At 40.9% G+C, this 26,374-nt stretch overlaps 1 protein-coding gene across 4 annotated transcripts in view; it reads left to right on the top strand.

Annotated features, from left to right (window-relative positions):
• Nucleotides 1–26,374, top strand: part of LOC142358782 (transcription factor RFX3-like) — a 177,883-nt gene that overhangs the window by 108,071 nt on the left and 43,438 nt on the right. For 3 of the 4 annotated variants that reach the window (XR_012766500.1, XM_075446520.1, XM_075446519.1), the window contains exons 5-11: nt 2,488–2,562; nt 7,843–8,024; nt 8,780–8,899; nt 15,170–15,291; nt 20,925–21,037; nt 21,788–21,903; nt 22,385–22,539. Coding sequence is in view for 2 of the 4 variants with exons in the window: in XM_075446520.1 (XP_075302635.1) it covers nt 2,488–2,562; nt 7,843–8,024; nt 8,780–8,899; nt 15,170–15,291; nt 20,925–21,037; nt 21,788–21,903; nt 22,385–22,539 (883 nt within the window). In the remaining 2 variants the exon portion in view is untranslated. The remainder of the gene's footprint in view (nt 1–2,487; nt 2,563–7,842; nt 8,025–8,779; nt 8,900–15,169; nt 15,292–20,924; nt 21,038–21,787; nt 21,904–22,384; nt 22,540–26,374) is intronic. The other variant, XR_012766501.1, reaches the window with a different exon arrangement.

Genomic DNA, 26,374 nt, shown 5'->3' with positions numbered 1-26,374 from the left:
ATTCAACTTGCCTGTCAGAGCCCCTTCAAGGACTTTCACTGAAACAGTTTTGCAAAGTTGAAACAATAGGTAATTTATTCAAGTGACAGGTATCATAGATTCGGGATTGCCATTGATAAATGCACTGTCTACAAAAGTTGAGCTCAAAGCGCTTTAGTTAACAATGTGTTCCCGGGGATACATCTGACAAAGTCAGAGGCGCAACTCTTACCAAAAAGGCGTCCCTTCTTGGGAGGGGGAAGAGAGGTTCAGGCCCCTCGATCCATCCATCAGGTAAAGTTCTCGCTTGGCTCCTCCTCCCAGAGTGTTTTTCAAGTGCCAAAATTTATATGTTTGGAAATCTTTTGGTGAGGTGGGACTAAGTCAATTATTATGTGTCGATTGGCTCTTGGCATGGAATGTCGTGTCATCAGAAGCGGGACTCAGCAGTTTGACATGCCTTCGGAGCAGGCATCTTGGTATGTGCTTCCGGGGGCCATCTGTTCTTTATCCAAAGCAATCTCTGGCTGGGTGGCCTCTGCTGTGCCCCACAGATCACTTGTTTTACATTAATTAGCTATCCCCCCTTACTTCTGTCTGATAAGGTAAGCACCAGTTAATTGCTCCCTTTGTTAACTCTTTGGCTCTTGACGCCTGAGTCCGAGCATGTCTTTCGTTTGGCATTGACAAGTCCAGCAAGGCCACCGATTACATTCCTCAGTGCCTTGTTCCCTCAGTTTGTAGTGCTATGCAGTTGCCAAAGCACGGAAGTGTTTCTTTATACATATACACACTCACACATATACATATAAAACTTCTTAATTTATAATTTTAAAGTATTGGTTCTTTGAACAGGCCAGAAAAACTTGTCTCAGTGAAGTGAGAGGGTAATGTAGTAGCTGGAACAAGCAGCAGGAGGCAGGACTTCAAGTCCTGTAGTACTACTGTAGACAACGTATTGTCAAACAGAGGTATAAGATTCAGAGTTATGATTCAAACTATGTATCATGTTATAATATCATGTTTAGATGGGAGAGTCTATGGTTTCAGTATATAGTAAGTTGATCTTAGTGTGATGAAATCTTAACCTTTTAATTTTTAGCATACTGTATCCTTTTAAATTTGACCTTTTCTGTCTTATTTAATAGTTTGACCTAATAGTATTTTCCACTGAAGCAAGAAAAAATCTGGATTTAAATATTATTTTTGTAGTATTGAAGTATATTTTCTTACATACTGATCAGATACTTGTATACTTTTATAAGAAGGCTTATATTTCTAATATTAGACAGTGGTAAGAAAGACTTCCTTTTTCATTGAGAATTCCTACAGTAAAAATGCTATTTGATTAGCTTATAAAAAGGGGAAAGCAAGTAGTATTTATGCACTAATTGAAATATAATCTGAAATATTTTCCAATTTTGTGCTGTATATTGAGTGAGCTCATTTTAGTAGTGTAATTTACCAGCATAAACACTTTGGATAATAGTGTCAGAATTAAAGAAGGATAGGGAAGGCTTATTTACAAACTGTCTACAGGGGGAATAATTGGTTTTAAATGTGCAGATGGTTTTCCATTGCTTTTGTGTTTTTTCCATTTAATGTGGCTAATTATGTGCCTTCTTTTACTTTATATCCCATTGTCTCTATCACTTTCAATGTTCTTGCTATTCTAGCTCTGCAGCTAAATTACAATTAGATTGTAATATTATTTTTAATGCTGTCATAGAATTAATCAAAAGATGTATTAATATGGGGAAGAATGAGAATGGATATGGTTGTCTTTACACATTTGTATTAGGAGTAATACTACAGTATAATTAGTGCTATATAATAGTTTTTCTTTTAAAACTATTCTGAACCCATCTGATTTTTTTTTTCTTTTTTTAAGGATGGATCTTGCTGTCTGTGTAAACCTCCAATTTTCGTTTACTTTGAGAGCTCTGGATATTCAAAGAATGTTCTGACAGGGTGTAGGGGTGATGTCCTGTCCAATGAAAGTAATGGCAGCAAACCTACTGAATGACTGAGATTTTACTCCATGGTTGCAGAGAGCAGAAATTTTGTTTCTAATTCACATTCAGAGTGTGCTCAGGTCTTTCTCAAATACTTAAAGGAAGAAATGTTGAGGCCTTTCTTAGGATTTTATTCCAGGATTTTTTTTTTTTTTGCTTTTATTGAAAACATTGATTGTTCAGTCATTTTTACTGTTTGCAATGTAGCTTACTGGTAAATTCACTTCTTTTATTTCATGAGCAGAGAGGAAGGTAAATTGGACTTTGAAAGTGAGATCCTGCAGTATATATGCAAGCAAAATGCCTCCCTGACTTCACTGGGGAGGTTTGCCTTCATGAGGACTTCAGGATGAGGCCTTTAAATAGAAAATATCCCTTAGTTGAGACTGAACTAGACATTTCTGTTGAACTTAAGGCAATCTATCAGAATTTTTCTGATCAGCCTTTTTTACTGTCTTGTCTTGAGTGATTTTTTAATAACATCTATTATCAGATTGAAATGGCGATTGAGACACTGCAAAAGTCTGATGGTCTTTCCACTCACAGAAGCTCTCTTCTCAACAGCCATGTAAGTTGTCTCTTCTATCATGAAAGCTAATCTCTTGCTTGTTCTGCGTGCTTAGCCTGCATCTAAATGTTTGTTTTAATTTATTGCTACTTTTTGCTTTTAGTCTTTCCATTTTAATTGCTTGTAATCTACATCTTCTGTCACTGTATGTTATCAGGTTAAGTGTCATGACATACTGTAGAGTGCATTTCTTTTCTAGGTTCTATATTGTGTTAACACAGTTTAACGTATTTGCCTGTTCTGCAGGTCCTAAAATAAATGTAAAAATAATAAAAAAATAATTCTTAAGTAGTCTGTGTTTGACATTTTAAAATAATTTTGTACAATTTGTGTACCCAATATAATAATTTAGTAGCAGGTGAAGGGGGAAAGAAGCAGCACACACTTTGAATAAAATGTATTCTTTAGATTTCTTTTAAAATATTTCTATTATTCTGAATAAGTTTATTACAAGATAAGAATTCTGAAGATCCATTTATGAGATGATAGAAAAAATTAAAATAATGTGTTAGTGTCTAATGTTTTATTCTTCTGCATCTTGCTTTGTTCTGTCTTTGCAAATCCTGTAGTTATGAATTTTCCATAAGAGAAAGCTGAAGATGTTTGGATAAAAAGATGGTTGCAAATATAGTGATAAAGCCATTAAATACAACTTTTAGGTGAAAGATAAAGGCTCAAAGTTTAATCTTCAGTATGTTTTTAAACAGTGCTAGTCTTTCTTGAAATGTTATGTGAACAACTTTTTTTCTTCAGTTGGTATAAATAGTTTTGTATTTTTTAATACTGCAAAACTTCTATACATACTGCATCCTTTTTGCTTTTCAGCCTTACTAACCAACATAAACTTACATGTTTTTTAATATTATTGTATTCCTTTAACACAGAAATGTAAATATTGAGCATGATATGGATGTATGAGTATATTGGGTAGAGACTATACACTTATTTTTATTTGTTGACATTCCCTCCCCCAAGATGGTGGTAATATGGAGGTGAAAACCAAAATTGTTTTGTCAAAGTTTATCATCATGGTAGAAAAAGACAGCAGGAGCCAGTACAATTATTTCTTGGAAGAGAATTTACTTTTCTTAGGAAATGCTAAAATTGAGTGAGGGAAACTGAATTCTGTAAAATGTGAATAAGGACTTTTAGATTATTTTGGGTGTTTTTAAAATAATTGTTATGACAACCTAGAAATATGCCAAAATTATTTTAATATCATAATTAAATGGATGATAAGGAATTTTTTTTTGCAAAATGGCAAAAATCTATCTTAAAACTTACATATACAAAGAATTGATTAGTCTGCCTTGAGTCTGACAAGGACGTCCAGAATCTTCACGCTGAAAACAATAAGAGTTAAAGGACAAGCTTTTCTACATCAGAAAACTGTATTCCCCTATTTCCTTTGTCATGCATTAGTTAAAAGATCATGGAACAGATCCTCCTGGAAGATATGTCAAACCATATGAAAGACAGGGAGATGATTAGAGACAGCCAGCATGGCTTCACCAAGGGCAAATTGTGCCTGAGTAGTCTAGTGGCCTACAACGATGGGGTGACTGCACTGGTGAACAAGGGAAGTGCTACCGATGTCATCTACCTGGACTTCTGTAAGGCCTTTGACATGGTCCCCCACAATATTCTGGCCACTAAGTTGGAGAGAGATGGGTTTGATGGATGGACTGTTAGGTGGATGAGGAATTATTTGGATGGTCACATCCAGAGGGTAGTGGACAATGGCTCAATGTCCAAAAGTAATGAGTGGTGTCCCTCAGGGGTCTGTATTGGGACCAATACTTTTTAATATCTTCATCGATGACATAGACAGTAGGATAGAGTGGGTCCGAGGAGGGCCACATAAATGATCAGAGGGCTGGAACACCTCACCTATGAAGAAAGCCTGAGAGAGTTGAGGTTGTTCAGCCTGGAGAACAGAAGGCTCCGGGAAGACCTTATTGGAGACTTTCAATATTTAAAGGGGGCTTATAAGATGGGGAAAACTTTTTAGCAGGGCCTGTAGTGACAGGACAAGGAGCAGCAGTTTTAAACTGAAGTAGAGAGTAGATTTGGATTGGACATAAGGAAGAAAGATCTTTACGATGAGGGTGGTGAGACACTGGAACATGTTGCCCCAAGAAGTTGTAGACGCCCCATCACTGGAAGTGTTCAAGGTCAGGTTGGAATGGGCTTTAAGAAACCTGGTGTAGTGGAAGGTGTCCCTGCCCATGGCAGAGGGGTTGGAGAAGATGATCTTTAACAGTCCCTTCCAACCCAAACCATTCTGAAAATATCTTCCTAATAATGAGATTTGCACCTGTCTGTTATGGTAGTCTTATCCTGATGTTTCTTAACTGTTTTGAGGTGTTTTCAAAACTACTGAAAGACAAATAGAGGGATGTATTGTTGATTCTGTGAAAAAAAGACCTCTGTGCATCTTGCTGTAATAATTGTTCTTTCCTACCCTCAGTCATTTTGGAAGAAATTAATGGAACCCAGATCAAACTTACTGGATATTTCCCTATTTTTAAAACCTTTATTGAATTATGACTCAAATAAGGACAGTAAATATGGTTTTAGTCCTGTCTTCTACCTTAAGCTGGCATTTTGTTGCCCAAGTTAATACTTGTTCATATTAATGATTTTTTCGTTTTTCTCTATTTTATTTCCTTTCCTGTTTTCTCTCTGCATACAACTGACTTAACTAATTTATAATCTAATGTTTTCTAAATACTGAAGTTTCACTGGAGTTGGAATCAATTTATCTGTTCTGTGCAAACCATTTCATACCATTCCAATGTTGTTAATATTATAAATCAACAGGTCAGAAATAAAAGTCTAGACATTTCAATTTTAGAATTAGATTTCTGCAAATACAAAAATATATTTAAGTTTGTTTGCAGTAACTTCATCATGTCTGCAGATTATTTACCTTTTTACATGGTATTCAACTGTTGGCACTCTTCTTTCCAGGCTGTAACCTACCAAGTAACCACTTCAAGTTTTTGTTATTGAAATATCTTCACCCTAGAGCAAAAATCCTTATTTTGTACTTATCTTGGGTTTTGCTTTCCCATTGTTGGCTAATGCCAAGCTGTGGTTGAAAGAATATCTGTCAAATACAGATCATTAGGAAAATGCACTTAAATGAATCCTAATAAATTATAATTCATCTGGAAAAAAAGTCTAATGCTATGTTTAGAAATTAATTGGGAAATAATTTTGTTTGTCAATAATTTTTTTCTTTGTGAGGTAAAACAGAAATAGCCCATATTCCAAAATGTAATTAGTATGGATTGAATGGAAAGCTTGTATGGCATAATTAAGATATACTTAGGTGATTAGCGAAATGGTTTTGTTAATACACTCAGGTAAAGGTAAAAGTTTACAATAATATTTTTCCTAGGCTTTTTTTCTGAATTGTAAATGCTCACGATAAATTACATTTGTGAATGTTAAGATGTTTTTAATAAATGTTTATATCTACAAGTTGATAAAAGGATGATGAAATGCGCTTTTTTGTTATGTTTAATTAAAGTGCAAAATTATCTGCATCCATCTTGGAACCAGTTAGATCTTGCTTCTCCTGCATCTTTACATAGAGCTCTTGTTTAGAAACCTAAGCATGATAGTTCTGGTGATGTTTTCTGTGAGAAAGTAAACATGAAGATGGTCTTTGAAAGGTCTGGAGTAAATGTTTTCCTAATCATTTTTTTTTGTATGTGTTTTTCATGTATTGTGCTTGGTAAATTGCTCACAACTGACTTAAACAGAACTGTATGTCCAATATATTCATTATAATCTAAATTTTACTATTAGTTCTGCAATAAAGAAGGGTCAGAGCAGAAACATTTCATGAGTAATGGCCATTAAAATATTGATATTTGTGTTATTTAAAAGGCAAGTTATATTGAAATTGGTAGAACAGAATTTGTTCAGTGATCTATTAGTAAATAACCCTGCAGAGTAGCATATTAAATGTCACATAAACTTTGTATTTCTTTTACTATACTTTAAACACATATCTTGGTCGTATTCATTTCTTTGGTGGAGTAAATTGAAATGTATTATACAACTGTGTGAGGCTCCAGCATATTGAAATAAAATTCTGTTCCAAATGCCAAAAACAAATCCACAGATTGGGGATTTACTGGATGCTCAAACTAAGCCCAGAGTTTTGGTAAGATTTGTGAACCTGGAAAATTTGGATGTTCATGCTGATTCATTTTGGTATAATTACTTTCTTAAGTAATTAAGTAGTAAATGCAAGCAGATAACAAAGTTTTGGAATTATTCAAGCTGAAATTAAAGGGAAATTCCAAGGATATGAAACCATGGAGGGAAGGGGGTATAAGCTAGGTAAAATGTTCACTTCCACATAAAACTGAAACCACAGAACTTACATATGACCACTATAAAAATATTTCCATTGTATTCTATTGTTCTCCTATCCTGTTAAATGTCATTAAACTGACCATTTTACTTAGGCTTTGTGTGTATGTTAGTTACTAGTTCTTCTATACAAAGGTACAATGATGTATTAGAAACTGTTAGCCTACATGCTTCCAAAATTGCTCACCAAAATTCTACGTTAAATATCAAAATTCTATGTTAAATTACATGGAAAAGTAATGGAGAAGTCAAAGGCAAACAGACTACAACAAAAAGGGATTGGGCCCATAGTATTTTGTAGATGTGACAGTTATTTTTCATGTTATCCAGACTGCTTGTTACTTTGTATTTAATATCTTCTTCTTTGAATTTAGAAGAAAATAAACCCTATTCAGTTAAATGAAGTACTGGGGTTTTTCCATTTGTATTTTTTTCATTTCAGGTGAAGAAAAATAGTATAAGATTCCAGAATTAAAAATATATTAACTTACTACTTTTAATTTTTTTCTGCAATTAATATAAATTATATAGATTATTTTATTTCCTTGGAGTTCCAACAATTTTTCTCCAAAGCACAAATAACTTAATAAAATGTTAATGTATTGCACTGAATCTGAAATAGTTTTAGAAGTGGAGCTGTCTGAGGTCACAAATGCAATGAGTTTTGTTATTTCCTTGTAATTCTAAAAGATACTAAGGCATCATGGAATATCTAGCATTGAAAGAGATTTAAAGAGATTATAGTTGCTTGAAGAACAAAGTCACCATATTAAACGTGACTTAAGAGTGATCTAAAAAATATCAGAGGTCTGTGTTGTACAATTAAGATTTTTTTTTAGTACAGTAATACTGAATTTGCATATGTTCACTCTTTCATATTTGGTATAGCTCCAATGGCTTTTAGACAACTATGAAACTGCAGAAGGAGTGAGTCTCCCCAGAAGTACCCTTTACAACCATTACTTACGTCATTGTCAAGAGCACAAATTAGATCCAGTCAATGCTGCCTCCTTTGGAAAACTCATAAGGTCAATCTTCATGGGATTACGGACCAGAAGACTGGGAACCAGGTTTGTGTTAATAAAATCTTAAAGTATAATAGAAAATATCAATAATAATTGTGAATGTGAAGCTTGTATGTTAAAAACAAGCAAGCAAACAAACAAATAAATAATATTTAAAATCTTACTGTTAAGGGAGTTGCCAAATCCAGTGGACTTCAGGACCCAGGGGACTCCTGGTCTGCTATAGCAGATCTTAAGACCCAGATATCTTCCATTTCATTCCAATGGATGCAGCTACTGAATTTGCAGGTCCAGCTAGTAGTGAGACTGAGCATGTGTTCCAAAGATGCAGATAAACACACACAACACTAATACAGCTAACCACACAAGCTAACTCAGAGCAATGCTTTTACCAGCACCCACATAGACACCAGTAGCACTAACACAAACATGAATGGAGGTAGACCAATTCTGCTCTTCCTCTCCAGCTGATGAGGATTGAAGTTGACTAGTGAAACATACATAAACCCTCATTCACTCACAAGCACACCCCATTTATGGAATTATTTTATTCACCATGACTGCATAAGTCATTTATTTGGTTTTTACTTCCCTTATTCTGTTTAAATGAAGTCCAACAGTAAAGTGCTGGAAAATAAGTGAACTGATTTCCAGAAGCTGGTGGAGTTATACCAGTTTTATACTACAGTGAGAGGAAAATGAAGCCTAACTTTTATGAACTGTTTTCCAGTCAAGGCAAATTGTGAAGTGTGTATGATGCATATGCATAAAACTAACATTATTTTTGTTCTTTCATCAAGGGGGAACTCCAAATACCATTATTATGGGATTCGTGTCAAACCAGATTCTCCACTTAATCGGCTGCAAGAGGACATGCAGTATATGGCTATGAGACAGCAACCCATGCAGCAGAAACAGAGGTATGGTGTTAAAAGAAACTACTTTTTCATATTTCTAGTTCCTGGAGACTTAACTGTCCTCATTTCTGTGGCAGAGTTGAAACTCTAATTGGAATTGTTTATCTTCTCTTGTGAAAAATAAAGGTTTGTCAGATCTGCAGTTGATATCACTGGAGTCTGATATCGGTACAAATGAGAGAGCACACACCTAAAAACATATAAATTTAAAAAAAGTAATAATAAAGGTAAAATATGATGCTATTCTTCTGAACAGACATTTCACAGAATCAGGGAATGACAGAACGGTAGGAGTTGGAAGGGACCTCTGTGGGTCATCTACTCCAACCCCCCTGCTGAAGCAGGGTCACCTAGAGCAGGCTGCACAGGACCTCGTCCAGGCGGGTCTTGAATATCTCCAGAGAAGGAGACTCCACAACCTCCCTGGGCAGCCTGTTCCAGTGCTCCATCAACCTCAGAGGGAAGAAGTTCTTCCTCATGTTCAGACGGAACTTCCTATGCTTCACTTTGTGCCCGTTGCCCCTTGTCCTGTTGCTGGGCACCACTGAAAAGAGTTTGGCCCCATCCTCCTGACACCCCCCCTTCAGATATTTGTAAGCATTTATTAGGTCCCCTCTCAGCCTTCTCTTCTTCAGACTGAACAAGCCCAGCTCCCTAAGCCTCTCCTCATAGGAGAGAGGCTCCAGTCCCCTGATCACCTTCGTTGCCCTCCACTGGACTCTCTCCAGTAGCTCCTCATCTTTCTTGAACTGGGGAGCCCAGAACTGGACACAGTACTCCAGATGGGGCCTCACCAGGGCAGAGTAGAGGGGGAGGAGAACCTCCCTCGTCCTGCTGGCCGCACTCCTCTTAATGCATCCCAGGATCCCATTGGCCTTCTTGGCAGCCAGGGCACACTGCTGGCTCACGGTCAACTTGTTGTCCACCAGGACACCCAGGTCCCTCTCCACAGAGCTGCTCTCCAGCAGGTCCACCCCAAGCCTGTACTGATGCACGGGGCTGTTCCTCCCCAGGTGCAGGACCCTGCACTTGCCCTTGTTGAACCTCATCAGGTTCCTCTCTGCCCAACTTTCCAGCCTGTCCAGGTCTCGCTGGAGGGCAGCACAGCCTGCTAGTGTATCCACCACTCCTCCCAGTTTTGTGTCATCAGCAAACTTGTTGAGGGTACACTCTGTCCCTTCATCCAGGTCATTGATGAAGAAGTTGAACAAGACTGGGCCGAGTACTGACCCCTGGGGGACACCACTAGTTACCGGCCTCCAACTAGACTCAGCACTGCTGATGACATCCCTCTGAGTTCTGGCATTCAGCCAGTTCTCCATCCACCTCACTGCCCACTCATCCAGCCCAAATTTCCTTCACTGGAGTGACACTGGCTTTCCTCTAGTCCTTGGGCACCTCTCCTGTCCTCCAGGGCCTTTCAAAGATGATGGAGAGTGGCTCAGCAATGACACCTGCCAGCTCCCTCAGCACTCGTGGGTGCATCCCATCTGCATCAGCAACCCAGCATCAACAGATGAGGAGAAGGCTGAGGTATTCCACAACTTTTTTGCCTCAGTCTTCACTGGCAACCTCTCTCCTCACCCCTCCCGAGTCAAAAAATCGCAAGATGGAGACCAGAGGGGTAAAGTCCCTCCCACTGTAAGGGAAGACCAGGGTTTCGACCACCTGAGGAACCTGAACATACATAAGTCTATGGGACCTGACGAGATGCATCCCAGAGTTCTGAGGGAATTGGCTGATGGAGTTGCCAAGCCACTCTCCATGATATTTGAAAAGTCATGGCAGTCAGGTGAAGTCCCTGGTGACTGGAAGAAGGGAAACATTGTGCCCCTTTTTAAAAAGGGTAGGAAGGAAGACCCTGGGAACTACCGACCTGTCAGCCTCCCCTCTGTGCCTGGGAAGGTCATGGAACAGATCCTCCTAGAAGCTATGCTAAGGCACATGGAGGACAGGGAGGTGAATTCTCTTCTCTCTGAATTGAGAAGATATGCATTTGACGCCGGTGAAATGTGGTGTCCCTCAGAGGTCCATACTGGGGCTGTTTAATATTTTTATCAATGACTTAGTGAGATTGAGTGCACCCCCAGCAAGTTTGCAGATGACACCAAGCTGAGTGGTGCAGTTGACACACCAGAAGGAGGGGATGCCATCCAGAGGGACCTGGACAAGCTGGAGAGGTGGGCCTGTGTGAACCTCATGAGGTTCAACAAGGCCAAGTGCAAGGTCCTGCATCTGGGTCGGGGCAACCCCTGGTATCAATCCATGCTGGGGGATGAGGGGATTGAGAGCAGCCCTGCCGAGAAGGACTTGGGGGTTCTGGAGGATGAAAAGCTTGACACCAACCAGCAATGTGCACTCACTGCCCAGAAGGCCAACCATATCCTGGGCTGCATCAAGAGTAGTTTAGCCAGCAAGGTGAGGGAGCTGATTCTAACCCTCTGCCCTACTCTGGTGAGACCTCACCCGGAGTACTGCATCCAGCTCTGGAGCCCTCAGCACAAGAAGGACATGGAACTGTTGGAGTGGTTCCAGAGGAATATAGAGAGACTGAGTGTGCAGGGATGGTGTTAGGAAAGCCAAAGCCCACCTATGAAGGACAAGAAGATGATTGGGAGTTGTCAGCATGGATTTACAAAGGGAAAAATCATGCTTGACCAACCTAGTAGCCTTCCACAATGAGATGACTGGCTAAGTGGACAAGAGGAGAGCAATGGATATTGTCGATATTAACTTTAGCAAGGCTTTCAGCACTGTCTTCCTGTCAGGGAGCAGCAAAGGCTAGCTTCTCCCTGAGGGGTGGGGAGCTGGGAGTTGAGAACCTTTATACACACAACAGGGGCCTCGCCAGCCTGGTGCCCAATCCCACAGTATCCAAGTATGGCAAGTGGGGCAGACCTGGTGATGGTAGTGAGATTCAACCAAGAGTCCAAATCATCAGACAAATTTGTGGTGATGAGGCAGGTCCAAGGTCAAGCCAGAAAGCCAGTTCATGGATTGGGGTCCAGAGCAATGGGATCCATACCAGCCACAAGCATGGCTGTGGCTGAGCTAGAGATCAGTACTTCTACAATATAGGGATCTTATCAGTGTGTTTAAATACTTGATGGGAAGGAGTAAAAGACTGAGACGGACTCTTCTCAGAAGTGCCCAGAGACAGGACAATGGGCAATGGGCACAAACTGAAAAAACAGGAAATGTCATTTGGTTGGAAGGCACCTCTGGAGATTGTCTAGCCCACCCCCCGCCCCCAGCTCAAAGCAGTATCAGCTAGAGCAGGTTTCCCAAGACCATGTACAGTTGGGTTTTGAATATCTCTAAAGATGGAGACTCCACAACCTTCCTGGGCAAACTGTTTCAGTGTTTAACCACCCCTAGAGTAAAAAAAAAAAAAAGCATTTTCTTATGTTTAAGCGGAATTTTCTGTATTTCAGTTTGTGCCCATTTCCTTTTGTCCTTTCAATGGATACTAATGAAAATAGTGTGGCTCTGCTTTATTTATTCCATCCCACTGTTGTCCCAAAAGTGGGATCGTTTACCCGGTGTGCAGTACACCAATATATGCACAGAGCAGAGGTATTGTCTTTATTGCATATTTGTGCAGATATGGGTCCTAGGTGATAATTCCACAAAGCTAGCACACCGCTTAGCAGAGTCACAAGGACTATATACTCTTACAAAACCAAAGAAATTGCTCATTACATTCTCATTGGTTCATCACGTTATACACTCATCTTAAAGGTATATACCTTCTTTATTTAACTACACATGCTTGCAAGCTGGGGGGGAGTATAGTATTTCTGGTTCTGAATTGAGTCGGTGGTCACGATCTCCCCCTGCCGCCTTTACCTTTTCCCTAGTTACCCTCGATCTTTGTTAACTTCATACTTCTTCGACATTCGTCCAGCTTTCGGCACCTTCTGGGCAGGATGTTCCCCTTTTATCAGACTGTTAGCTCCTCTTCAAGGACATGATTGTTAGTAAGGCATGCATTGTTTCTACAAAGTAGTCAGGCCGAAATTAAACAACATTTTTTACATAAAGTACATTGGAGCAAGTGGTAGGATAATCCTGACTCCTAGCACCAGCTGATTAAGTTGGCTTTTTTGTTGTTGTTGTTAAAGTTCTTCCTAAACCCTAGAAACCCAAAGAACTGTTACTTTTATGTATTCAAGGCACTTTGGATTCTACTCCAAGAGCTGAAATGTTTGTGAAATAATACATTTTGTAGAAAGTAGTGGAACTATGTGAACATACTGATTTTGATTTTCAAATACTTATAAAAATTGATCTTCTGCCAGGAATTTTAATGAAAAAGTATAATGAGAATAGAGTTAAAAATTCTCACAAAATTAGGTTTTTGGATTGCAAATAGATCTATCAAGTAATGAGAAGTTTATCCATAATAGTTCAATGTTACCGTGATACTAGAGATTAAACTTTAGTCTTCTTAAGGTTGATTACAGTTGTGCTGTTGATTTCAGCAGGCCTGGGATTTCATCCCGGGACTTTACGGTAACCAAACATCATATAAAAGTCCTAGAGATTAAGATGATGACAGAAGTTTTTGTTTCCAAGTACTAAAATTCCTGAGGTTATCATACTTTATGATAATCAGACTGAGAGGCCTTCTCTGGAAAAGTATACTTCTTGTATATCCTATATCCTATGTTATTCTATAGTTAAATATATGTCTGGAATGACCAGAATCTTGGATGCTTGCTTCTTGTGGGAGCTTTCTCATAAACTAAAATCGATTCATTTAATAAGATCAAAATGAGAACATGGTCACAGCTGACTCAACTGCTTCTTAAGAGGAGCATTTTCAGAGTGGAATTTGTTGACATTTCTAAAGTTAATACAAAGCTTTACAATCTGTACACTTCAATTTCAGACTTGAGTGACAGTTCATACGCATTGCATTCTGCACCAAGGTTTCTCTAGTTTTATTCTGGCTACAAGGCTATTTCAGAAGGACAAAGCTTCCAAGTTCTTATCACTAAGAGCTGGGGCAGAATTAATTTTCAGTTGTGTTGGAGAAGCCAGGCAGAATCTACAGCCTGTCAGTGTGATGGTCTTAACATCTGACCATCCAAACCAGGATTCCTATTTATATCTTTTTTAATCCTTTATAAAAGCTTTTGTGACTTGACTGATGAAGAGTTTAAAGCAGAATAGAACAGCATATCATAGGTCAGTTGGAAGGGACCTAAAACAATCATCTAGTCCAACTGCCTGACCAATTCAGGCCTGACCAAAAGTTAAAGCATGTTGTTAAGGGCATTGTCCAAATGCCTCTTAAACACTGACAGGCATGGGACATGGACCACCTCTCTAGGAAGCCTGTTCCAGTGTTTGACCACTCTGTAAAGAAATGCTTCCTAATATCAAGTCTGAACCTCCCCTGGTTCAGCTATTCAGTTTGAGTCTAAGTAGCTGTTGTGGTTTAGCCCCAGCTGGCAACAAAGAACCACACCATAACACTCTTATGCCACCCCCTGCCCCCCCCCTCTGGGTGGGATGGGGAGGAGAATCAGAAGGAAAAGGCAAAACTCATGGGTTGGGATAAAACCGATTTAAAAGAATGGCAAAGGGAGAAGAAAATAACAACAATACTGATAAAAAGAATATACAGAGCGCAATGTTCTCACTGCCCAATGCTCAGCTTGCTCCTGAGTATCAAATTCCCTTCCTTCATCCAGCTCCCCACTTAAATACTGAGCACGGCATCACATGGTATAGAATATCCCGTTTCATTGGCTGGTTTGGGTCATCCCAACCAACTTCTTGTGAAAATTAACCCTATCCCAGATGAACCCAGGACAGTAGCCTTCTCGGGCCTTCTGACCTCATGAGAAGTTTGTTAAATTTTAAAATTATTTGAATTTCTTTGTCTCCAAACAAAGGCATGGCCCTTCTTAAGGTGATTAAACCTTACTTTTGAGCTACTGGATTCCTGGGAAGACAGGTCCTTTGGAAAGGGAAAGATTGTGTTTGTTTAGTGTATATGAGCTTTAGGTCTTAGTGGTACAGCTTTTAAACTAAATTCTACAAGAAATTGGTAGTTGTTCTGTGATATCAGCTTTAGGAATTTTATAATGCATTGCAAATGTTCTACTTTTCCTTACTACAATTATTCTGATGTTACTTTTTACTTGTGTGTGAACTAGCAAATCTGTATATTGTGACTGAGAAATCAGGCAGAACAGAGTATGATATTCACTTACAAAAAACTGAACATAAAGAATAAATTTGTATTTGATAATTTTGTAGGTACAAGCCTGTGCAGAAAGTGGATGGAGTTGCAGATGGTTTCACAGGAAGCGGTCAACAGACAGGCACATCTGCTGAACAAACGATAATTGCCCAAAGTCAACATCATCAACAGTTTTTAGGTATGAAAAGATGTTATACTGTTGTATAAAGAAAATAAACCCCATTATCACCATCATCGTCATGCAAATACAGTAATTCTTTTAGTTATGTTGCCTTATTTAAAACTCTCACTGATAACAGAACAAAAAGATACTCACTGAAGCTATATGTTCTATATTGTGAAACTTCTGCAATATTTAATATGCATCACGCAGATATAAAAGAAAAAATGTGCAAAATCTACTTGCATGGTAGATTTAAAATATATTATAATGCAATTGCGATGAAGCAATTTATACAAAAATGCACACCGAAAAACTCACCCTGAAAGATCATAAATTTCCACTGGCTTCTCAGTTTTTTGAATATGCACATAAATCGGTGTTGTGGTTTAACCCGGCAACCAGCAATTAGGACCACACAGCCGCTCGCCCCTCCCCTTCCCCCCAGTGGTATGGGGAGGAGAATGGACAAAAAGTAAAACTCGTGAGTTGGGATAGAGACAGTTTAATAAGACGAAAAGGAAATAACAATAATAATAATAACGAATATGCAAAACAGGTGATACACAACACAATTTTGTCACTGCCCGACGACCAATTGCCCGACCTGGAGCAGTGATTGTGGAACTTGCAGATTACACAGAACTCGCAGATTTCACCGAACTCACAGAAAAGAGCTGTTCTTCAGTGCCAACCACTTCTGAAGCAGCTCGAACTCCTTCACATGCTGCCAGTATCTCTTTCTCAGTTGGAGTATAGCAGGCCTCGGATCCTCTATATCCCCGGCTCCAAAACCCCAGGGGTCGACCTCGAGTCTCCCCTGGTGCTTTCTGCCCGAGACTCCAGGTTGGGCCATTCTCCCTGGCTGTGGTGTTGAGCACATTTTTAACATTTAGTGCTGCCTGGACTGGCCCAAAGGCTACTTCATGAACTGTTTCTTGTTTAATTTGTTCAAAGGCTATTCGTTGCTCAGGGCCCCATTCAAAATCATTCTTCTTCCGGGTCACGTGATAGAGAGGGCTTACAATCAGACTGTGATTTGGGATATGCATCCTCCAAAAACCCACAACACCCAGAAAGGCCTGTGTTTCCTTCTTGCTCTTTGTTGGAGACATAGCTGCTATTTTGCTGATCACATCCATTGGGATCTGACGACATCCATCTTGCCATTTTATTCCTAAAAACCGGATCTCCTGTGTAGGTCCCTTGTGCTTACTTTGTGTTATGGCGAAACTGGATTTCAGAAGGATTTGTTTTATTTATGTCCCTTTCTCAAAAACTTCTTCTGCAATATCGCCCCACATGATGATGTCATCCATGTATTTTAAATGTTCCAGAGTTTCACCTTTTTCCAGTGCAGTCTGGATCAGTCCATGACAAATGGTAGGGCTGTGTTTCCACCCCTGGGGCAGTTGGTTCCAGGTGTACTGGATGCCCCTCCAGGTGAAAGCAAACTGTGGCCTGCACTCTGCTGCCAAAGGGATGGAGAAGAATGCGTTAGCGATGTCAATTGTAGCATACCACTTGGCTGCCTTTGACTCCAGCTGATATTGAAGTTCTAGCATGTCTGGCACGCCAGCACTCAGCGATGGTGTGACTTCATTCAGGCCACGATAGTCTACTGTCAGTCTCCACTCTCCGTTGGACTTTCACACTGGTCATATCGAGCAATTAAAAGGTGAGTGAGTCCTGTTGATGACTCCTTGACTCTCCATTTGACAAATCAGTTGATGGATGGGGATAATGGAGTCTCGGTTGGTGCAATATTGCTGCTGGTGCACTGCCGTGGTAGCGACTGGCACCTGTTGTTCCTCGACCCTGAGCAACCTCACAACAGAAGAGTCATCTGCGAGACCGGGCAAGGCAGACAGCTTTTTAATTTCCTCCGTCTCCACAGCTGCTATACCAAAAGCTCACCAGTACCCCTTTGAGTCCTTGAAATACTCTCTCCTGAGGTAGTCTATGCCAAGGATGCACAGAGCCTCTGGGCCAGTCACAATGGGGTACTTTTGCCACTCATTCCCAGTTAGGCTTATTTCAGCCTCCAATACAGTTAGCTGTTGGGATCCCCCTGTCACTCCAGAAATACAAATGGGTTCTGCCCCTTTATAGCTTGATGACATTAAGGTACACTGTGCACCAGTGTCTGCTAGGGCTTTATACTCCTTGGAGCCAGGCCATCGAACCCACACAGTCCAGTAAACTTGATTGTCCCTCTCCTCCACCTGGATGGAGGCAGGGCCTCTCTAGTTCCGGACATAGTAGTTGATATTGAGGAATGGGTTTGTGTTGCACATGTGGGTTACCCCATCCTTGTTACTCACGTCTTGTAAGAATCAATCGGAAGTCCCTCCCCTAGGATCAGAAGTAAGATCAGCCCTTCTGCTCTGTCTGGGGAAGTGCCCACTGGAAACCGGAGCAGCAATTTGCCTGGGAGAACCCTCATTTGTGATTGTTTTTCCTTGCAACTTACGTAACCGTGCCTTTAGCACTGAGGTAGGTTTTCCATCCCACCTCCTCATGTCCTCATGTCATGGTCATGCAGGTAAAACCACAGGGTGCCTCATGGTGTGTACCATTTCTCTTGAGCAGGGACATGCTTTCTCCTAATAGCTGAGATGCTGGTCCATACAGGCGGGGAGTAGGACCTTTCCACTTTTTTGAACAGTTTTTCGAACAAGTTTTCGGGTTTTTCAGACAGCCTATCTACAGCTGAGACCCAAGACCGTAGGGAAGAAGACAGATTGTCTTCGTATTGCTGGAGTTGGACAGCCACTTCATTCACCATTGGGGCACCTTCTGCTTTCCAGCCCATTGTCGCCAATGATTTGGTATACGATGATGGTGCACTCTGTACAAACTTTTGCCATGTGGGTCATGTGCATTGAACTTCATCTGGATCTGTGGGTGACTGCGGGTTGTCCAGGTCACAATAAATCAACACCCGCACAGCTAATTCCCTCAGGTACCGGATAGTTCTCTCCATGGTTGTTCACTTGCCTGGGTAGCATATAACATCTTCCTTGAAGGGATACCTGTTCTTCATGGCTGACAGGAGTCGCCTCCAAAGGCTGAGGACTTGTGTCCCTCTTCCAATTGCCTTGACAATTCTCCCTTCCCTAGACAGGGATCCCTGTCAGCTGAAATCTCGCAGTTCACCCAGAGATAAGGATTGGGTGGTTACCTCTGGTTCTGCCTCTCCTTTCTTTTGTTCTTGTGATGACCCTACTTTGTCATCCTTTACTAAACTTTCTTGTTTAGTTGACTTTCTTGTCCATCTCTTCTTCTGTATAGGGGCGAGTGATACAGACACAGGCTGGTTCTCTGGTTCAGCTGCAATGCCTGTCACTGGGGTTTGAGTAACTACAGTACCTGTTGCAGTGGTTTGAGTAGCCACAGTGCCTGTTGCAGGGGTTGGTGTAGCTGTGGTGCCCGTTGCAGGGGTTTGAGTATCTGCAGTGCTTGTCGCGGGGGTTTGAGTAGCTGCAGTGCCCATCACAGGGGTTCGAGTAACCACAGTACCTGTTGCAGGGGTTTGAGTAGCTACGGTGACTGTCGTGGGGGTTGGAGTAGCCGCAGTATTCTTAAAGTTTTTCTTAACCCTAAGCAAGACTTGACACCCATTCAGGAGACCAAGCAATAGGAGCATGCTGGTTCAAACATCCCAAGGGTATTAAAAATTCTCAAAACTGTTGTAATAAGCCTAGAGGAAAAGAGGAAGATGAAGGAAGATGTCTTCCCCATAGCTTAGCACTTCAAAGAGAAAAAATAAGGGTAATTACTAATAGTTTCCACTAGATGGCTCCCAAAGTAAGAGATAATGCTGCTGCCGCTTCACCCTGCATGCCACCCAACACCACCGAACACAGATAAAGAATCGGTCCCGCAACCAATATTTTTATCAAACCATAAGCCAGTGTCACACAGCACAGCAGAGCGATAACCTTAATCCAACGCCCAGTGGTGACAGACTGCACACAAGCACTGATAAATAGTATATATGGCAAGTAAGTTGTTACACAATACAACTCTGAGAACAACTCCGAGAGCAAATAAGACCGCACTGTGACCAGGGATGACCAAACCAACGTGATGAATGCTTATCACAAATTTGCTTTAATATGCGCTGGTCAGATCTGTTGTTATCTCAACCCTTCAAGCCTCACGTTGGGCGCCAAAAAGGACTGCTGTGGTTTAACCTGGCAGCCAGCAACTAGGACCACACAGCTGCTCACTCACTCCTCCCTCCTCAGTGGGATGGGGAGGAGAATGGACAAAACATAAAACTCATGGACTGAGATAAAGACAGTTTAATAAGACAACAAAGGAAATAATAATTTAATAATAATAATAAAAAATATGCAAAACAAGTGATACGCAAAACAATTTTCTCACCGCCCGACGACCAACTGCACAGCCAGCCCCTGAGCAGAGATTGTGGAACTCACTGATTTTGTGGAACTCACAGAAAAGTCAAATTCACGGAAAAGTTTCAAACTCACAGAAAAATTTGAGCTCACGGAAAAGCTCCTGACCCCTGGCCAACCCTCATTTATATATTGAGCATGACTCCCAGCTCTTGTATACCCGCTCAGTAGTCGAACACGGGAAACTGAAAAAAGTCCTTGATTTCTTAGCAACAACTAAAAACATCAGTGTGTTATCAACATTCTTCTCATACTAAATCCAAAACACAGCAGCTACTGGGAAGAAAATTAACTCTATCCCAGTCAAAACCAGGACAACTAGGATTATAGTTTTACACTGCAGTTGTGTTGACCATTGACAAGAAGATGTATTGAGTTTGTGCTGCAATGTTATCAATGGAAAGAGCCAAATAGTGAAAACCAGAAACCCAAGGATCGCTTTTGAAAATGTGCATTTTGTGCATTCATTGATGTAGCTAAGCATATCGATTTCTCAGTTGTGAAAGCAAATGGTGATTTAGCAATTTGCTAATGCAAAAAACCTTATTAAATGTGTCATAGCAATAACTGTACACTTAGTTTTGAGTTCATATATTGAGATTTTGAAGCACCACATCCTTTGGCCTAACCTTGCTGTTACTGAAATCATTGGGAGCCTTAGGCTATAGCTTGCATGTTTTTGAATTTTCCCTTCCACTGTCCTCCCCGTTGACAGTGCATTTCCCCCCCCCCCCCCCCCCATACCAGTGTATCTCTTGGAAACACTTATGAGAAACAGTAAAAGTACAAGTTGGCTACAGTTGAAAGTCTTGTAAATTTCAAATACATACATGCTGCTGAGTCTACTAAACCCTAACATGCATGACAATGCAAAAACTATTCAGTTGTTCAAAACAAAAACTATTAGATTATATTAATCTCTTATGTACTGACATGAACGTTCTGCTACATCCTGTCGTATTCTGAAAACGTGTCTTAGCTTTTTCTATATACAGGTATGTGAAATCATTTTTATCTGCTATCTGTCAAGAATAATTTAGCATCTCCTTTTGCTTAAAAAATAGCTAGCAACTTTAAAATATATTCGATATGAAAGAGATTCCTCTCTGGGCATTATGACCTTCTACACTTTATTTCTTTACATCATCCTTAAATGTTTTCTCATCAAACTGCAGTTGGCACCATTCACAATAGCTTTCTTCTGTTATGTTGTCATGGAAACAGATGCATCTCGAGTACTTCCAGAGTTTGGAGAAGTTGAAATATCTTCTCTGCCAGATGGTACTACCCTTGAGGACATAAAATCACTGCAGAGTCTTTATCGAGAGCACTGTGAGGTAAGAGAAAAGGGATGTTTCACATAAATCATTCTTTGAAAATTCACGTCTTCTAGTGACAATCAGTACAACAGGATGACTGACAAAAAACACATTGCAGCCAGCCTACTTGTATTTGATGTGCTCCTCAAATATTTTGCTTATTCCATCGGAAAGGGCATTTGCAAAAACACTTCTATGGAATTTCTCTCTTTATATTTATAGGAAAATAAAATAACATGTAATAGAATACTGATACTGGAATGTAATCATGCGTAGGTTTGGAGAATTTTAGATAAATTGAACTTTAGATAATACATATACAGAATTTTGCTTTTGTTTATAGGAGTTGAAATCAGATTAAATTATTATTTTGAAGGTTTATGTTAAAAACAAGCTCACTTTTTTCTTCAAGTTTTAAAGAAGCAGGTTGTTTAAGAACTTAAGGCCACATTTCCTATTGAATAACGTGTTTTAAAATTACTGTTGAAGGTGCTTTAAAACATGTAATGAAGCAACAAAATTCATGAAATTGCGGGCTTCCTTGTATTTTCACTTGGCCTCATCTGAATCTCTGTTCACACTAGTATGGACAGTTGGAAAATTTGTTGCTAAAAAGTTATTTAAAAGGATATTATATATTTATTTATAAACATACATTTAACTATTTTTTCTACAAAATGACCAGGGGAAGCTATACCCCTGGGAGGAGTTGGGGCGGGAGGGGGGATGAGGTAGAAGACTATTTGCACTTGTTTTATATTTTTTTAGGCAATAGTGGATGTTGTTGTGAATCTTCAGTTTAGCCTGATAGAAAAATTGTGGCAAACTTTCTGGCGCTATTCTCCTTCTGCTCCAGCTGACGACACAGCTATTATTGAACTGAGGTCAGTAAATGTCTCTTTTTCTTTACTGTTCACCGTCATAATATAGCAGCTGGAGTCAAATCAAAGAAAGTCTTAGTTTTACATATAGGCTAAGAACCTTTTCTGATATCAGTAGTTTTTCAGGTTAAATTTGTGTTGTCTGCTGTTTGATATATAGGCTGTTGGTATACGTTAAACTGCAGCCTTGAAATGGTTGCATACATCTTCTGTTTTTTCCTTTGTTTGGATGACTAAAGTCAAAGTATCTTTTCACAACATACTGTCTGGTTTGTTTAAATTGCAAGGATCATTTTTATCATACCATAATTTATGGGCTGGAGTAGAACTTTGGAGGCCATTTTCCCCAGTTTCATAGGAAGAAGTTAAAGAGTTTCAATTGGATGTAACAGAGGCATTTATAAAGTTTTTATTAAATAATCAAAGTCCATTGTACTTATCTGTATGTAAATGCGTTTTCATTTGTTACATTTATTCACACCAGCAATCTGAGTGAAATAGAAAGTCGACTTCCAAAAGGAAAACTGATTACTCTCTGCAAAAATGAGTCTATTCTGAAATGGATGGGTAATTGTGACCATGTGATGTACCAGGCTTTGGTGGAGATTCTCATTCCTGATGTCCTTAGACCTATTCCTAGTAAGTTAAACACAGATAACATCTCATAAGGCTGTGCTGAGCTGTGTTTTGTTTTGTTTTGTTTTGTTTTGTTTTGTTTTGTTTTATGTGGTGATCTTTTGTGCCTCACGTGAAACTTTTGGGAATGATTTGGAAGGATGTAAACGTAGTGTGTGTCATCTTTCCTTAATTCTGTTGAGTAGGAAGGTGTACTGGAGTTCATGTAAGCACTGTATTTAAAGAAAAAGAGAGTGCATATTTCACTGCATTTAGGAAAGTCTCTAGAAGTTTTAAGAGTATATTTCCCAATGGAATATAGTTTTGTCACTGAATTTAGCATAACAATGGGTTCTTTTACATACTGACTCTAGCCTACCAGACAGCTGTGAATTCACTATGGCCCCGAGCCTGAGTCCGTTAATGTCAGACAGTCTTTCCACTGACTTCAGTAGGCTTTTGTTTAAGTTTCATATATAAAAATTCTAGTTGTTAAAAAAGCAAAATGTATATGCTTTGTCATTTAATTTTTGGATAATTAAACATTTATGTATTATCAGTGGCTGCTAAAACCTTATCAGTTTTGATACCTATTAAACCAACACAACACGGTCAAACATTTTAAGTCTTGTTTACTATTCCGGTCTACTGTACTTTCTGTTCTGTTTCCAGCATGAAGGACTCAGGATTCCAGTATTATGGCCAACTGACCATTATCAGGAACAGAGTTTCCTTTTCACAGTTGATTTTATAGTATACGTCGTTGCTCAAGCATGGTATTTTTTTTTTGGCTCCCTTTGGTAGTAAATGATTTAAAATTGGTTTGCAAGAAGGATAAATTCCTACCTAAAACATTTATTTCATGTTTTGTATGTTGTGTTAAATATTTTAAAAAATTATAATTGTATACACATATAAAATATAATATAATATATAATGTAAAAAATAAATTATAAAAGAAATATTAAGAACCAACAGGGAAACACCTGTGAAATGCCTCAAAGGAATTAGGCTGTGTTCTTCTAAAAAGGTGACAAGGTTGATATAGGCCCGCTGAAGTGCCTCTATAGCAATGCACACAGCATGGGTAACAAACAGGAAAAGATGGGAGCCACTGTGCACATGGAAAGCTGCGATCTAATCGCCGTCACTGAAACTTGGTGGGATGAATTGCACGACTGGAGCGCTGCAATTGATGGCTATAAACTGTTCAGAAAGCACAGGCAAGGAAGGAGGGGCGGGGGGGGGAGGGGTTGCCCTCAACACGAAAAAAATGGATTGACTGCACAGAACAGTCTTTGAAAAACAGCGATGAACAGGTTGAGAAGCTTAAGGGTAAAAATTAGGGGCCAAGCCAACAAAGGAAACCTCGTGGCTAGTGTTTACTACAGGCCACCTGATCAAGGGGAGGACGTCAATGAAGCATTCTTACTTCAACTACAGGAAGCATCACGCTCGCAGGCGCTGGTCCTCCCGGGGGACTTCAATCACCCTGACACTGGCAATTTCTCTTCCCACATCTCTCAAGACCCGAACCTCAAGGCAGGGACTGGGGGAAAGAAGTTCCTCCCATCATAGCAGAAGGTCAGGTTCGAGACCACCTGAGGAACCTGAGCATACATAAGTCTATGGGACCCGACAAGATGCATGCCAGGGTCCTGATGGGAATCGGCTGATGTACTTGCCAAGCCACCCTCCCATCGTATCTGAAAAGTCATGGCAGTCAGGTGAAATCCCCAGTGACTGGAAAAAGGGAACCATCATACCCATTTTTAAAAAGGGTAGAAAGGAGGACCCTGGGAACTACCGACCTGTCAGCCTCACCTCTGTGACCTGTAAGATCACGGAACACATCCTCATGGAAGAAATGTCGAAACATGCGGAAGACAGGGAGGTGATTAGAGACAGCCAACATGGCTTCACCGAGGGCAAATCGTGCAGCATGTAGCATGGGCAATAAACAGGAGGAGCTGGAAGCCATTATACAGCAGGACGGCTACGACTTGGTCGCCATCACAGAAATGTGGTGGGACAACTCGCATGACTGGCATGCTGTCATGGATGGCTACAGACTCTTTAGGAAAGACAGACCAACAAGGAGAGGTGGGGGAGTTGCTCTATATGTGAGGGAGCAAGTAGAATGCATTGAGCTTGGCCTGGGGGCAAATGAGGAACAAGTTGAAAGCTTGTGGGTTAGAATTAAGGGACAGGCTCATAAGGGTGAGATTACGGTGGGTGTGTACTACAGGCCACCTGACCAGGAGGAGGAGGTTGATGAGGCCTTCTACAGGCAGCTGCAAGCAGCCTCACAGTCACAGGCCCTGGTTCTCATGGGGGACTTCAACCACCCTGACATCAGCTGGGAAGACCATACAGCTAGGCACACGCGGTCCAGGAGGTTCCTCCAGAGCATCGATGATAACTTTCTGATGCAAGTGGTGGAGGAACCAACAAGGAAAGGCGCTCTGCTGGACCTTGTGTTAACAAACAAGGAGGGACTGGTGGAGGATGTGAAGGTCGGAGGTAGACTCGGCTGCAGTGACCATGAAATGGTGGAGTTCAGGATCCTGCGTGGAGGAAGCAGGGCGATAAGCAGGATCAAAACCTTGGACCTCAGGAGGGCTGACTTTGCCCTCTTCAAGGAGCTACTGGGAGGAATCCCGTGGGCCAGGGCTCTCGAAGGCAGGGGGGTCCATGAGTGCTGGTCGCTCTTTAAATGACACTTCTTCCATGCACAGGAGCAATGCATCCCCCAGAGAAAGAAATCTAGCAAAGGAGGCAGGAGACCTGCATGGTTAAACAAGGAGCTTCTAGCAGAGATCAGGCAGAAGAGAAAGGTCCATGGAATGTGGAAAGAGGGGCAGGCCACTTGGGAAGAGTACAGGAACGTGGTCAGAGCGTGCAGGGATGCATTGAGGAAGGCCAAGGCCCACCTGGAATTGAAGCTGGCAAGGGATGTCAAAAACAACAAGAAGGGCTTCTTCAACTACATCAGCAGCAAAAGGAAGGCTAGGGACAACGTGGGGCTGCTGCTGAATGAGGCGGGTGTCCTGGTGACGGAGGATGCAGAGAAGGCAGAGCTACTGAATGCCGCCTTTGCTTCAGTCTTCAGTGCTAAGACTGGCCCTCAGGAATCCCAGGCCCCGGAGGTAAGAGAAGAAGCCTACAAAGAGGACGACTTTCCCTTGGTCGAGGAGGACTGTGTGAAGGATCGCTTAAGCGATCTGGACGCCCACAAATCCATGGGCCCCGATGGAATGCACCCACAAGTGCTGAGGGAGCTGGCAGATATCATTGCTGGGTCACTCTCCATCATCTTTGAGAGGTCCTGGAGGACAGGAGAGGTGCCCGAGGACTGGAGAAAGGCCAATGTCACTCCAATCTTCAAAAAGGGCAAGAAGGAGGACCCAGGGAACTACAGGCCGGTCAGCCTCACCTCCATCCCGGGAAAGGTGATGGAGCAGCTTATCCTGGAGGCCACCATCAGGCAAGTGGAAGAAAAGAAGGTTATCAGGAGTAGTCAGCATGGATTCACCAAGGGGAAATCATGCCTGACCAATCTAATAGCTTTCTACAATGACATGACTGGCTGGGTAGACGAAGGGAGAGCCGTGGATGTTGTCTACCTCGACTTCAGCAAGGCTTTCGACACAGTCTCCCATGATATCCTCCTAGGGAAGCTGAGGAAGTGTGGGCTGGATGAGTGGTCGGTGAAGTGGATAGAGAACTGGCTGAATGGCAGAACTCAGAGGGTTGTCATCAGCGACGCTGAGTCTAGTTGGAGGCTGGTAACAAGTGGTGTCCCCCAGGGGTCAGTACTGGGCCCAGTCTTGTTTAACTTCTTCATCAATGACCTGGA

This window comes from Opisthocomus hoazin, chromosome W, assembly GCF_030867145.1.
Source record: "Opisthocomus hoazin isolate bOpiHoa1 chromosome W, bOpiHoa1.hap1, whole genome shotgun sequence".
Classification (NCBI taxonomy): Eukaryota; Metazoa; Chordata; class Aves; order Opisthocomiformes; family Opisthocomidae; genus Opisthocomus; species Opisthocomus hoazin.
Note: the sequence above shows the minus strand (reverse complement) of the source record. Positions and strands in the feature narration are given on the sequence as shown.